The 12,607-nt window shown below is 46.4% G+C and overlaps 1 protein-coding gene across 2 annotated transcripts in view; it reads right to left on the bottom strand.

The window, feature by feature from the left end:
• The window catches only part of ELK3 (ETS transcription factor ELK3), an 80,237-nt gene that overhangs the window by 42,040 nt on the left and 25,590 nt on the right, over positions 1-12,607 (bottom strand). For both annotated transcript variants that reach the window (XM_006154882.3, XM_027774356.1), the window contains exon 2: positions 4,211-4,419. In XM_006154882.3, coding sequence (XP_006154944.1) covers positions 4,211-4,417 — 207 coding nt within the window. In that variant the 5' untranslated portion in view covers positions 4,418-4,419. The remainder of the gene's footprint in view (positions 1-4,210; positions 4,420-12,607) is intronic.

Below are 12,607 nucleotides of genomic sequence, written 5' to 3'. Positions count from 1 at the left end.
CAAAGGATTAATACATAAAATATTGCTAGTTTTTGAAAGTTTATTCTATTTACTTCTTCCATGAGCAAGAGAAATAGAGAGAGAGGCAGCAACCTCAACAGCATCTTGACATCATGATCCCCTCCCTGTCTCGGCCTCCCTGGACCGTGGCACATGCATGCCCGGCACACTCAGGGAGGTCTTCGTATGCAAGCCGAGAACTACCTCACGTGGGTCAGCCTCCCTGAGCATCGCACTGGACTGCTACACCACCATCTGGCCCCCACCTCTATCATGACTCTGGCTAGTGCTTCATTGCATCTTTTGCATTTGGGACTCTATTCTCAGCACCACACGTGTGCAAATGCAGCTAATCCCACTACAACCTCATAGCATAGAATTTACTATCATATCCATTTTATAAAAAGGAAGCTGAGGGTCAGCAGGTGGTATAACATTTAAAGTGCTGGGTCCCACATGGCCCACCATGCAGTTCGAGTCCTGAACCTGGCAGCCTGAAAATCACACTGGGCACATGTATGTGTGTGCCCAAAATCCCGAGAGGAGACTAGAGAAGGGATTGTGGTGTGTCCATCTCCCCTAAGGGATGATTTATCAATTTCCTGCTCTCTCTTTCTCTGTCTTTTTCCAGTGAACTCATATATTCTGTAGCAGAAAAATTTAAAAAATTAATAATCATAAAAAAAGCTGAGACCTAGGCTTTTTAGGCAAAGCACCAGCAGTCATGGAGCTGGATTCAGACAGTTCAGTTCAGAGCATGTGCTGTTAACAACCTTCTCGTATGATCTGGGACGAGGGGAACCAAAATTAAAGTGCCTTGGCCCCACCCTGATACTAAGAGCGCATACATCATTTTCTTCTGCAAGGCTTTGCACACATTTTTCTTTTTTCCTTCTCTGCCCATTTTTACTTTTCTGGAATGAGCTAAAAATATAACATATAACATATAAAAATAATGATATTCTCATGCTTGTCTCCTTGGGCAGGAAAACTTCCCTATTAGGACAAACCAAGAGATGTGCAGTTTCAGCCAAGAGTGAAGAGATGACAGCAAAGGACATGAGGGAGATAGGAAAAAAGAGCAGGGCTGCTGGGTCAGGGAGTTAAGTACTATACACTGGTCCGAGGCTCCAGACGAGCGTTAGCAAGGAGGCCGAGGAGGGAGAGGAGGCCGAGGACAGGATGGAGAGGAGACCGAGGAGGGAGAGGAGGCAGAGGAGGGAGAGGAGGCCGAGGAGGGAGAGGAGGCCGAGGAGGGAGAGGAGGCAGAGGAGGGAGAGGAGGCCGAGGACAGGACGGAGAGGAGACCGAGGATAGAGAGGAGGCCGAAGAGGGAAAGGAGCATGGGGAAGGGGAAGAGGATGAGGAGGGAGAGGAGGACAAAGAGGGAGAGGAGGCTGAGGAGGGAGAGGAGGCCGAGGACAGAGAGCGAGGAGGGAGAGGAAGCAGGAGGGGGTAGAGGAGGCCATGGACAGGACAGAGAGGAGGCCGAGGATGGAGAGGAGGCTGAAGAGGGAAAGGAGGATGGGGAAGGGGAAGAGGACGAGGATTGAGAGGAGGACAAGGAGGGAAAGGAGGAAGAGCACTCGGGAAGGCAGACAGGGTCCGACTGAACGCTGGGGAACTTGAAGAAACACAGGATGCCGGCAGGGCACAAGGGTGTCCATGTGGCCCAGGGTTCACGCTGGCAAAGATCTGGCTCAGCTCTAGCTCTCAGGTCAGAAGCTACACTACTGAAGATCGCCTTTTCTGTGGGTTAAAAACAGTCAGATGTTTGCAATTACACCCAGTTCAACTTTTTCATAGACACTGGCAAAACGGGAAGAAAGAGTCGTAAAATGCAAAAGATTGCGCTATTTTTGACACTTGTAATTAGTGTGGGTGTACATGTGCGTTGCATGCACACATGCGCATGCATCGTGGACCCCGGACCTGGGTCTCAACCTGATGTACCAGCACCTGCTGGGCTTTTTTCAGAACTTTTCTGAAGTTCTTGATAATAGACAAAAATGTCTTAGGTAGTAACCATTTTGGGGCAGCCTGACTGCCTGGAATTTTGCCCAAGGCCAAAGGAAATAAAGAGCCCAGAAAACAGGAACAGCAAACGCGTGGCTTTTGGGACCAGCTGGACAAACCCGGGCTCCGTCAAAGCCTCTGCGTCCTCACCTGTATAGGGAGGCAGATGGCAACAGGACCTGTCTTGAGACCATTGTCAAGTCTAACGGAGACAGGGTGGGTGTGCTCAGCACTGGTCTTAGGTGGGTTACAGAAAACACCCAAACGTAGCTGTTGACTGAAGCTATGAGATTGTTCTCTCTAGAGATTTAAAAGACCTGCCCGGGCAAGACGAGGTGTCTAAACAGCAAGGGCTCTAAGCCAGTCTTTCAGTATCCATTTCTAGGCCCCATGCCCAGGCCCCTGAAAATGTGAATCCAATCCCAGATACAGAAGCAAGACATTTTTTTTTTTGACACCTTGATTTGAAACAATGAGAAAAAATTTTTTTTTCTCAATCTCAAAACTGAGCTTTTAGGCACTCTGCCAGCAGGCACGATGGACTGTTTTCCTTCAGGGGGTCCAATTCCCCTTGGATAACTAGAACCTGGGGGGAAATGTAAAACAATAAACCATCTGTGAGGCTTTCAGACGGTGTGATTTGCAAGAAGTGCTTTTATATCTTCCTAGGACTCTGCATTAAGTCAGGATTAATTAATTGCTACATTAAAGAAAAGCACCTTTAGCATTTCAATGACATAATCACATGCAATTACGATCATATAAAGGAACACTTTATAATTAATGATGCTGCTACTTCCTGCAATGTATAATCCTTATGTCTTGAATTCCAAAGAGGCTGGCGGAAGGAAGGCACTAAATATAGATCAGGAACTAATATTTAAATCAGTTTTTAATTCATCTTTCAATATGAACAGTAAAACCAGAGCAAAAACTTCCCATTATTACATCTGGGTCTTTGTGTCTCTGAAGCTAAATATTCACCAACCACAGATTCAGACAGAAATTGTCAACATTATAGTCAGAAATGATTACTCTAAAGAGAAATACTTTTGTCACGGCAAATGCATTAAAAAGTACTCCAGGGACCAGCCAGTGGCATGGTGGTGAAGGTAACTGGATCTCACATGGCTAACCGAGCAGTTTGAGTCCCAGACCCGGAGACTTGAAAAACATGCCAGGCACGTGTGCATGTATGCCTAAAATCCCAAGAGGAGAATGGAGGAGACAAGATTGTGGTGTGGCCATCCCCCCGGAGGATGATTTCAAACTTCCCCCCACCCCGTTTCTGTTTCTCTCCCACAAGCTCACACACCCTATAGTAAAAACAAGACAAACAAACAAAAAAAGTACTCCAACTGTCCTGGCTTGGAGACGATGACATATTAATCACTTAACGAAGTATTCCATCTCATCTCTGTGACTTAAACACAGGAGTTTTCCCTGTAGTTGGAAACACCACGTTTCAAGCATGATTCTAAGCACTTAACACCTGACAGCTTAGGTCATTTTTTATAACCATCCTGAGATGTGGACTATGATTCCCATTCCGTCAATGAGGACTGAGACACTGGGCCTGAGGCTAGCAGGTGGCTTGGTGGCTAAGGCACTGGATTCCCACATGGCTGACCACAGTTTGAGTCCCAGACTTGGCAAATTGCTTTCTCTCTCTCTCTCTCTCTCTCTCTCTCTCTCTCTCTCTCTCTCACTCATGCACATGACCTATAGCAAATGAAAAGAATAATAATAATAATAAACAAAATAAAATAGTTTTAAAAAAATAATCATTTGCCCAAGCTACTACTCCCCACGAAAAGCCCGTGTGATTGAACGGCTGACCCGACAGGATAAACAGACTTTCTGGGTTTTAACATTCATTTGTTACACAAGCACCTCTGCATCAGGGAGCCCTGGAACCTCTCATTGTCTCATTTGTATTCTCAGCAAAGTTCTGCAGAAAACTACAGATAAAAATGCAGAGGGAACAAAATTCACCCCACAGTAACATCTGCAGGGCTCCTAGAGGCGGGATAAAAATCCCACCAGCACAGATGTTCCCTAAATAAATACACAGGTAAAGGCATCAATCGCCTCTCCTTTACTTCATCTTCCAATTGGATGCACAGGATTATCAGGGAGATAAGCAAGGGGGAGTCCAGGCCCCGAGATGGCGCCACGCAAGGTCAGGGGTTACCTTGTCGTAATAGTATCGCAGGGCTCTGCTCAGCTTGTCGTAGTTCATATTCGTCTTGTTTTTGCGCAGTCCCCACAGCTTGGCCACTTCTTCTGCTTTGAGGAGCTTGAATTCACCATCATTGGAGGTCCAGCAGATGAGATGCTCGTGTTTCTGGTCAAGCAGCAACTGCAACAGGAACTGCCACAGCGTGATTGCACTCTCCATACCTGGGGAGGGAGAGGGGGTCAGAGCTGTCACCTGATGCCAATCGAACGGGGGAGGGGAAGGACACGGACTCAGTAGCTCAGGGCCCTCCCCACTCCCATGAAGCTAATAAAATGTAGCTTTCATTTGCATCCTAGCAAGCCACCCTGCACTGCATGCTTTTTGGTTGCATTATTATTTTTTTAAGTTAATTTATTAACGTAAAAAAGCTAAGCCTTAGCTGATTCAGGTCATGGGTACACGTATACACCCAGAGGACACATAGATGCGAACCCATGGCCTTCCCCACATGGGTGTGGCTGCACCAGCACCTGGGCCCTCTGGCTGCATTTTTGTAGTCGGTCACAGTTCAGAAACAGTGAAGTCCCGTGTCCCTTGTGTTCACCACACACGTCCCCGCGAGTGATGGCAGCGCGTGAACACGCGATGAACCAAGCACCTGCAGAACGAGTCCGCGCTGGAACTGTTTGTCACTCAGCACGACTGTCTGTTCACCCACCCCACGGCTTTTCTGCTGGAGAGTCTGGCTGAAATGCTGGCCCCAGGCTAGCACATTTACACAGGATTGAGGCGATGACACTATGGTGCCTGTTAGTGTGACTGTCCCTTCCTATGACATGGTGAGCTTCACAAAGAAAAGACTGTTGATTTCTGTATTGATTTCTGTATTGCCAGCACTCTGATAACCCGTCACAATGCTCAACTGCAGCAGACACTCCGTTAGTAGATATTTTTTCAAAAAGTGTATTTATTTCTTCTATAAGCAAGAGAGGCAGAGAAAGAAACAAAGAGCACCCCAGGAAGGGTCTCAACACACTATCCACCCCCAGCTTCAGCTAGCTCTGGGTCACAGGCACATGCACGCCCAGCGTCCTCAGGAGGTCTCCAGACGCAAACCTGGAGCCTTCCCACGAGGGCCAGCCTCACAGAGCACTGCGTTCTCCCTCTGCACCAGCGTCCACTTCATCCGTCAGTAGTTTTGTTGTTTCCGTTTTAGTTTGGATAGGCTGTGTGCACTCCAAGGGGCAGGGAGAGTGGGGGTGGAGGAGAGAGAGAAAGGAAGTGAGAAAACACCCCTTGACGGGGGAGGCCATGATGCAATCCCTTCTCCTCCATTCTCTCCATAAGATTTTAGCCACACATGCATGACGAGTGTGTTTTTCAAACTGCTGGGTTCAGGACTTAAGCCACTTCGTCAGCCATGTGGGATCCAGAACCTTAACCACCATGCCACTGGCTTCCTCAACAGTCAGTAGCCTTTTATGAAACTGAAGAATCAGTTATTGCCTATTGAAGAGACCTTCCCGAGGTGTTTCCTAGGTATTCATCCTGATGCAGAACAAATCCCACTGTCACAAGTGCTCAGAGGGGAAGGCATTTTTGTCTCACTGTGAAAGGGAGGCCCGTAAAAGGTTACCCTCTTCTTTTGACTCTGGTGTAAACTTTGTAAGTGTTGTTCCTTCTGCCTCAAATGCTGTTCCCTAGCTTTGGAGCCTGGCAAACTCTACTCATCTATCCTGATCCAGCTCAATCGGGACCTCTCTAGGAAGTTTCTCCTGGCTCCCAGGGCATTTTCCCAACTTCAGGCATGTGAGCACTTCCATAGTAATGGGAACTGATTCAAAGTAATAATAGCAATCCATTCGTTTTATCAACATTCATTAAATTAGGAAGGAAGAGGTGGCTTGGTAAGCCTCAAAAGTTTCACCGCACACCTTCTGGTGTGAAAGGAAGTGCTCAGCCAAGCTGTGAGGTGGGGACAAGCCCAGAGAGAACTAGGGCTCGCCCCACCTCCACGCCTCCACTCATGCATTCTTCTTAAAGGAGACCTGTCAGATTCTGATGCCAGTTATTTTTCTCCCTTTTCTATACAGAAATGAATGTGAATATACCCAGGCATCCAGCAAGCAGTCATTTTCTTATTTGCTTTCACAGGTTTAGACAGAAGAGTGCATCTCACCATTTCTCTGAGTAATGTGGCTGCAACCTGGGTTTCTCAAGGAAAGCAGAGTTCTCTAAATACCCACAGGCATTTAACTTATGCCTCTATGGGAGATACACACACACACACACACACACACACACACACACACATACACACACACACACACACGCACACACACACACACACACTAGTTTTCAAAAAATGCTTATTTATTTATTTCATGAGTGAAAAAGAAGAGAGAAATACAAGCATCCTCAATAGGTCTTGTGCCATGATCCTCCCCCAGCCTTCCCAGCCAGCCAGGATCATAGGAACATGCACACTGGTGTGTACAAGTTGACCAGGAAACCAAATCCTGACCTCCCATATGGGTTCCAGCATTGCAAATCTTTGCACAATCACTGTGTTTGGACCTAAAGGAGATGTTCTTTACAGAAATCAGTATTTACCACACAATCTCTCAGTCCGTAAGATGGTATCATTGTTGGAACAAAATCACCTGGGTATCCCCTGAGCTGGAATACATGCAGTTTATTGGCACCAACTCCTACCACAAACCACCTTCTGATTATTTGAGAATGAGCCACACACTTTCTTCTCTTCCCCAGCACTAAGAATTGCTAACTGTTGTCCTATATTCTTGGGGTATTCTTGGCTCAACACTTGAGACAGAAAGCTTTAAAATATCTTTGAAACTTTAAGTGGATGCTTGAAGGAGCCCACTCCCCAAGGCAGAAGGCTACCTGTGGATTTGGAGGTCTGGATGGGAGGAACTCCTAGGCCTCTGGCTCCCAGGCCAGGTGGGAAAATGGTCAGCCCCTACCAGCCACTACCCAGCTCTACTTATGGACCATGATATTCCAGTGGGACGGGGGCGAGAGGACATCTGTCCATGTATCTTACATTAGTGCTCCCACCGGCCAGGACTCCTCCGGGTCTTCTTGTGCTTCCTAGAATCTCTTTTCGTGGCGTTCCAAAACCACATAGCAGAGACTATGTTCACCGGACATAATTTAAGAAGCCCACACAGTAGGTCAATTCTTCTTGCCTTCTCTCATTCTAGTGGGTATGTAGCACTGCACCAGAGCAGAAGGAGCACTTTTTTCCCTATCCCACTGATATTTGGGCTTGGCCATATGATTTAATTTGGCCAGTGAACTTCTGGGTAGAAATGACAATGTGCCAATGCTGAGGTGGAACCTAAAGGGGCAGCCCAAGTGTGTGCTTCTCCTCCTGTGCTGCTGCTATGAAGCTGCTGCCCCAGAATGAGAAATGTGGGGCTGACCTGAACTCGAACCCAAGCTGACACCAACTCTAACCCACCTTCAGTCTGAAGCAGCACCCCTAAAGCCAACTCAGAATTAAAAGCAAGAGAGAGAGAGTGCATGCATGGTCATATTGCAACCTCCCTTCCTTCATTTCTCCCTCTTGTCAGAATGTTGGACACACAAGCACACATGCCTGGTATATTTTTCAAGCCACCAGGGCTACACTCAAACTGTGGTTGGCCATGTGGAATCTGGCTCCTTTAACCACTGCACTACAGAGCTGGCCCTTTTAATTTAGTTTTAAAGAATTATTTATTTAACTTTATTAGTTATTATTATTTTAATTTGCTATAGGGCACCTATGCTCACCAGAGAGAGACAGAGGGAAAGTGGGAAAGCCAGTCACATCAGGTCCAGGACTTGAACAGTGGTAGACCATAGGGGAGTCCAGCGCCCTAACTACTACATCACCTGCTGGTTCTGGCCCTTTTCATTTAAAAAAAAAAAATCCACTCTTAATTTATTTCAATTCCAATGAAATCAAGTTTCATAATTTACATCATTTTCATGTAAGAAGGGACATTGAAAAGTTTGTGGATAAACGAAATTGACATATGAGTTTGTTTTGGTGCCAAAAAAATAGAGAGAGCGAGCCAGCTGCTGGTGTGGTGGTTAAGATGGCTGGATCCCACATGGCCAACTGTGCAGTTCAAGTCTTGGACCTGAAGGCTTGAGAATTATGCCAGGTATGTGTGCATGTTGTCCAACATGCCAAAAGGAAGGAGAAATGGGGGGAGAAGGAATTGTGGTGTAACCATCTCCCATGGGGGGTGCTTTCTCACTTTCTTTATCTCTCTCTCTTTAGTGAGTGCACACGCCCTCTGGCAAACATAGTTTTTTTTTTTTTGTCAAATGCATCTTTCACAAACTTTTTGAAGCCCCCTCATACAATCCTGCTTTATGTTCTACCACACTTGTGCAGCCACAAATGTTGTCCTTGAGGACACTGGCTAGAAACCAGTGCAGAGGTACAAGAAATAGGGAAAAACAAGGCAACACCTCGTCCTCAATGGAACAGAGCAACTCTTCTTAACCATAGGCAGCTCAAAAGAATTTGCAGGAATGTCTGAAATAGAATTCAGAATATTTATGGTGGCAGAGACGAGGAAGTCTTTCCAAGATTTGAAGGAGGAAATAGACACCATAAAAAAGTATTCAGGACTTGTAGAGATGAAGACAATCATGCAGGAAATTAAGATCTCCTTTGAAAGTATTAACAGCACATTGGACCATGCAGAAGACAGAATCTTTGAGTTGGAAGACAAAACCTTGGACTTAGATAAGACCATTGAACATAATGAAAAAAATAATTTTAAAAAATGAGGACAACATACAGGAAATACTAGATAGACACTATCAAACACCCAAATACACGGAAAAGAAGTTCTAACACTGACCAGGAGCAAGCTCTTCCAATAGTCACTCACATTAATTTCATACATGAGCAAACTCAGGTCCATGAGTATCTCCCCCATCAGGGGAAAAAAAATTAAGTGATGTTTTCCCCCCTCCATTAATTCCTTGAGGTCTAGAATCTTTAATGAACTCTGATGTCATAACATGCAAGAATGGAAAAGTCCAATTCATCTGAAGCCACAGTAAGGAATGTAATTCAGACAGCTTACTGTGGCTCTACTTAAATAAACAGTTTAAGAAAGCGTAGATACTTGAGAGTTATGCTTGATACATTTTTATGCTAATGGAAGCCTGTTTTAAGCTAAAATGTTTCATCGGCCTAACTTCATTTAACTGATTTCCCACGACTTTCAACTTCAAGTATGTAGAACACATGCAATACTAAAAATCTTTTTTTAAAAAATTCCCGAGGTGTTTTTGTTTTGTTTTGTTTGTTTGTTTTTTAAGTAGAAAATGCTTCTTGTCCCCCTTCTCCTGTCCAGGCCTTATTTTGAATATATGAAATCTTATCTGGTATTTTAATACCAAGTTTTATGCTAAATAAACTGCACTGTCTTTTTAAAAAGATTTACTTATTTATTTTATTTTTCTTGAGAGAGATTTTTGCTATAAAGTGTGTGCATTTGCAGGAAAGATAGACAGAAAGTGAAAAATCACCCCCTACCCCAGGGGAATGGCCACACCACAATCCCTTCTCCTCCATTCTCCTCTCGGGATTTGGATCTGGGACTGGAACCACAGTTGGCCTAGTGGGAGGCCAGCACCTTTAACCACTATGCCACCTGCTGGCCCCTGTAAAACGTTTTAAAAATGTATTTCTTCTGAGAGAGATAGAGAAGATACCCTCCTCCCATAGGGCCTTCAGAATGTGAAGTTCTACCCCCAGTGTCAGCCAGCCCAGGTCACGGCACACACGTGCCCCTGGCGTGTAGAGGAAAACTTCAGGATAAGAACCCAGGACCTTCCCACATGCGTCTGGCATCACAGAGTGTTGCATTACTGCCGCGCCACCTGCTAGCCCATGCACGTTCGTGGTGGGGAGGATCAGCCCACTTTTCAAGGCATCGCTGCTCCTCACGGAAGAGGTGCCCCCCTCATGCTGACCTGACACTGTTCCTGCCTTCACTTTCCTGCTGCGGGACCTTTCTCTCTCTGCATGGTCTCACCGTTTCTGCGGGAGCTGACCAGAGACAACAGTCACAGAAGCCGGATGGCACCCACCCAGGCCTCTCCCGAAAACAGAGACACCTGATATCTGTCCCCACTGGGCCTCTTCCTGTGTAATCTAGCCCAGATCTGGCTGTAAAACACTTATCGATGGGAATAATACACGCACACTGCCTTTAAAGGAGCAGAGAGAAATGAATAGGTGCCCAGCGTTGGCAAATGATTGCCATGGCCATTTTTATTATGTTCATTCTTATCCGTGAGCAACAAAACTGGATATGAATTAAGACTGTGGGCTGGCCCTGTGAAATAGTGTTAGTTCAGCACCGTGCGGAGGTAGCTGGATCCCACATGGCTGTTGGTAGTTCAAGTCCCAGCTCTGGCAACTTGAAAAACACCCAGGGATGTGTGTGTGCATGTGTGTGTGCATGTGTGTGTGCATGTGTGCCCCACATCCTGATAGGATGGAGACATGGAGGATAGTGATCGCGGTGTGGCCACATCCCACTGGGAGCTGTTTTCTCTCTGGCTAATGCATATACCCTCTGGCCATTCAAACACACACAAAACAAACCACACCCCCTCACAGTGACTAATTCGTACATAACAGTACAATAAACTATAGAGAGAAAATCCATTCATCTTCCACCCCATTCAAATTAATGATAACTTTGACACTGGACAGATCATGGTGTGTTGAAACTATTCCCCTCTCACAGAAAAGTTATGGCAGCCACTGCTTCAATGCAGGTTGTAAGATCTTTGAGTAAGATGGGTTCATATCCTGTACTGTCTAAACGCCTCTCTCTCTCTCTCTCTCTCTCTCTCTCTCTCTCCTCTTTCATGCCAAGACACCCCCTGGATATTTGGAACACATCAGTGAATAGACAAGACTTCCATCCTTATAGGACTAATATTCCAGGGAAGAAGACAAGGCCATCCACAATGAGCACACCGCAGTCGAGGACACGGGGGTGTTGGAAAATGACACCAGAGACGGTCAGCGCTGGGCAGAGCCGGTGTGCATGCCAGGAATGGCTGGGACACCAGGGTGGTCGCTGATAGGCTCACTGAGAAGGCGAGAGTCAGGACCAGCAGATGACATAATGGTTACGTCGGTGGACTCCCACGTAGCTGACCATGGTTCGAGTCCTGGACCTGGCATCTTAAGACTCACACTGGGTGCATGTGCATGCGTGCCCAAAATCACGAGAGGAGAATGGAGGATAAGAGATTGTGGAGTGGCCATCCCCCCTAGGGGGTGATTTCTCACTGTCTCTCTGTCTCTGTCTCTCCAGAGAGCACACACTCTCTATAGCAAAAAATCTCTCGAAGAAGAAGAAGAAAAGAAGGCGGTGAGAGTCAAGAAACTCCTTTGTTAAAAAGTAATTTTCAAAAAAGGGTAGAATAACAGCTGTCGTGATATAATGGGTATAAAAACATATGAGAAAGATTTTATTTCACAGGGCCAGCAGGTGGCATGGGCGTTAAGGCACCAGACTTCTACATGGCCGACTATGGTTTGAGACCTAAGCCCAGAGGCTTGAAAACCATGTTGGACACCTATGTGCATGTGCCCAAAATCCCAAGAGGGAAATGGAGAAGGGATTGCAGTGAGGCCATCCACCCCATGCCACCCCATCCCACCCTGGTAGGGAGTGATTTCTTACTTTCCCTCTCTGTCTCTCCCCAGCAAGTGAATGCATGCACCCTATGGCAAATCCCCAAAAAATTTTAAAAATTAATTTTTTACTTTACACATTGATCAGTGAGGGAACTAGGTATATGTTATAAAGGGATCAAAACTGAATCTGAGGGACCAGCAGTTAGCGTAATGGCTACGTCTCTGGACTCCCACGTAGTCAACCGCAGTTCGCATCCTGGACCCAGTGGCTTAAAACTCACGCCGGGCACGTGTGCGTGTGTGCCCACGATCCCGAGAGGAGAATGCAGGAGAAGGGATTGCGGCGTGGCCATCCCCCCGGGGGGTGATTTCTCACTTTTTGTCTCTCTGTCTCTCTCTGTCTGGTGAGCGCACGTGCCCTATGGCAAAAACCTCTCCAAAAAAAAATTTACAGCCTGACCCAGCTGGGTGGGCAGTCGGTAGCATACTGAACTGCAGTGCTGGAAGCCACACGGCTGACCATGGGTTTGGATCCCCAGGTTGACCTGTAAACACACCAGGGTGCCCTGATGCCCAAGATCTCGATGAGTGGGAGGCCTGGGGAAGGGTGATCATATGAGATCAGATCCTGTCAAGGACACCCTTTTCTGTCTCTCATGTCTCTATCAAAGCTCTCTATCAAAAAAAAAAAAAAAGAGGGAACCAGCCGT

Source organism: Tupaia chinensis, unplaced genomic scaffold (assembly GCF_000334495.1).
Source record: "Tupaia chinensis unplaced genomic scaffold, TupChi_1.0 Scaffold000423_1, whole genome shotgun sequence".
Classification (NCBI taxonomy): domain Eukaryota; kingdom Metazoa; phylum Chordata; class Mammalia; order Scandentia; family Tupaiidae; genus Tupaia; species Tupaia belangeri.
The sequence above is the reverse complement of the archived record's forward strand: the minus strand, read 5'-3'. Positions and strand labels throughout refer to the sequence as shown.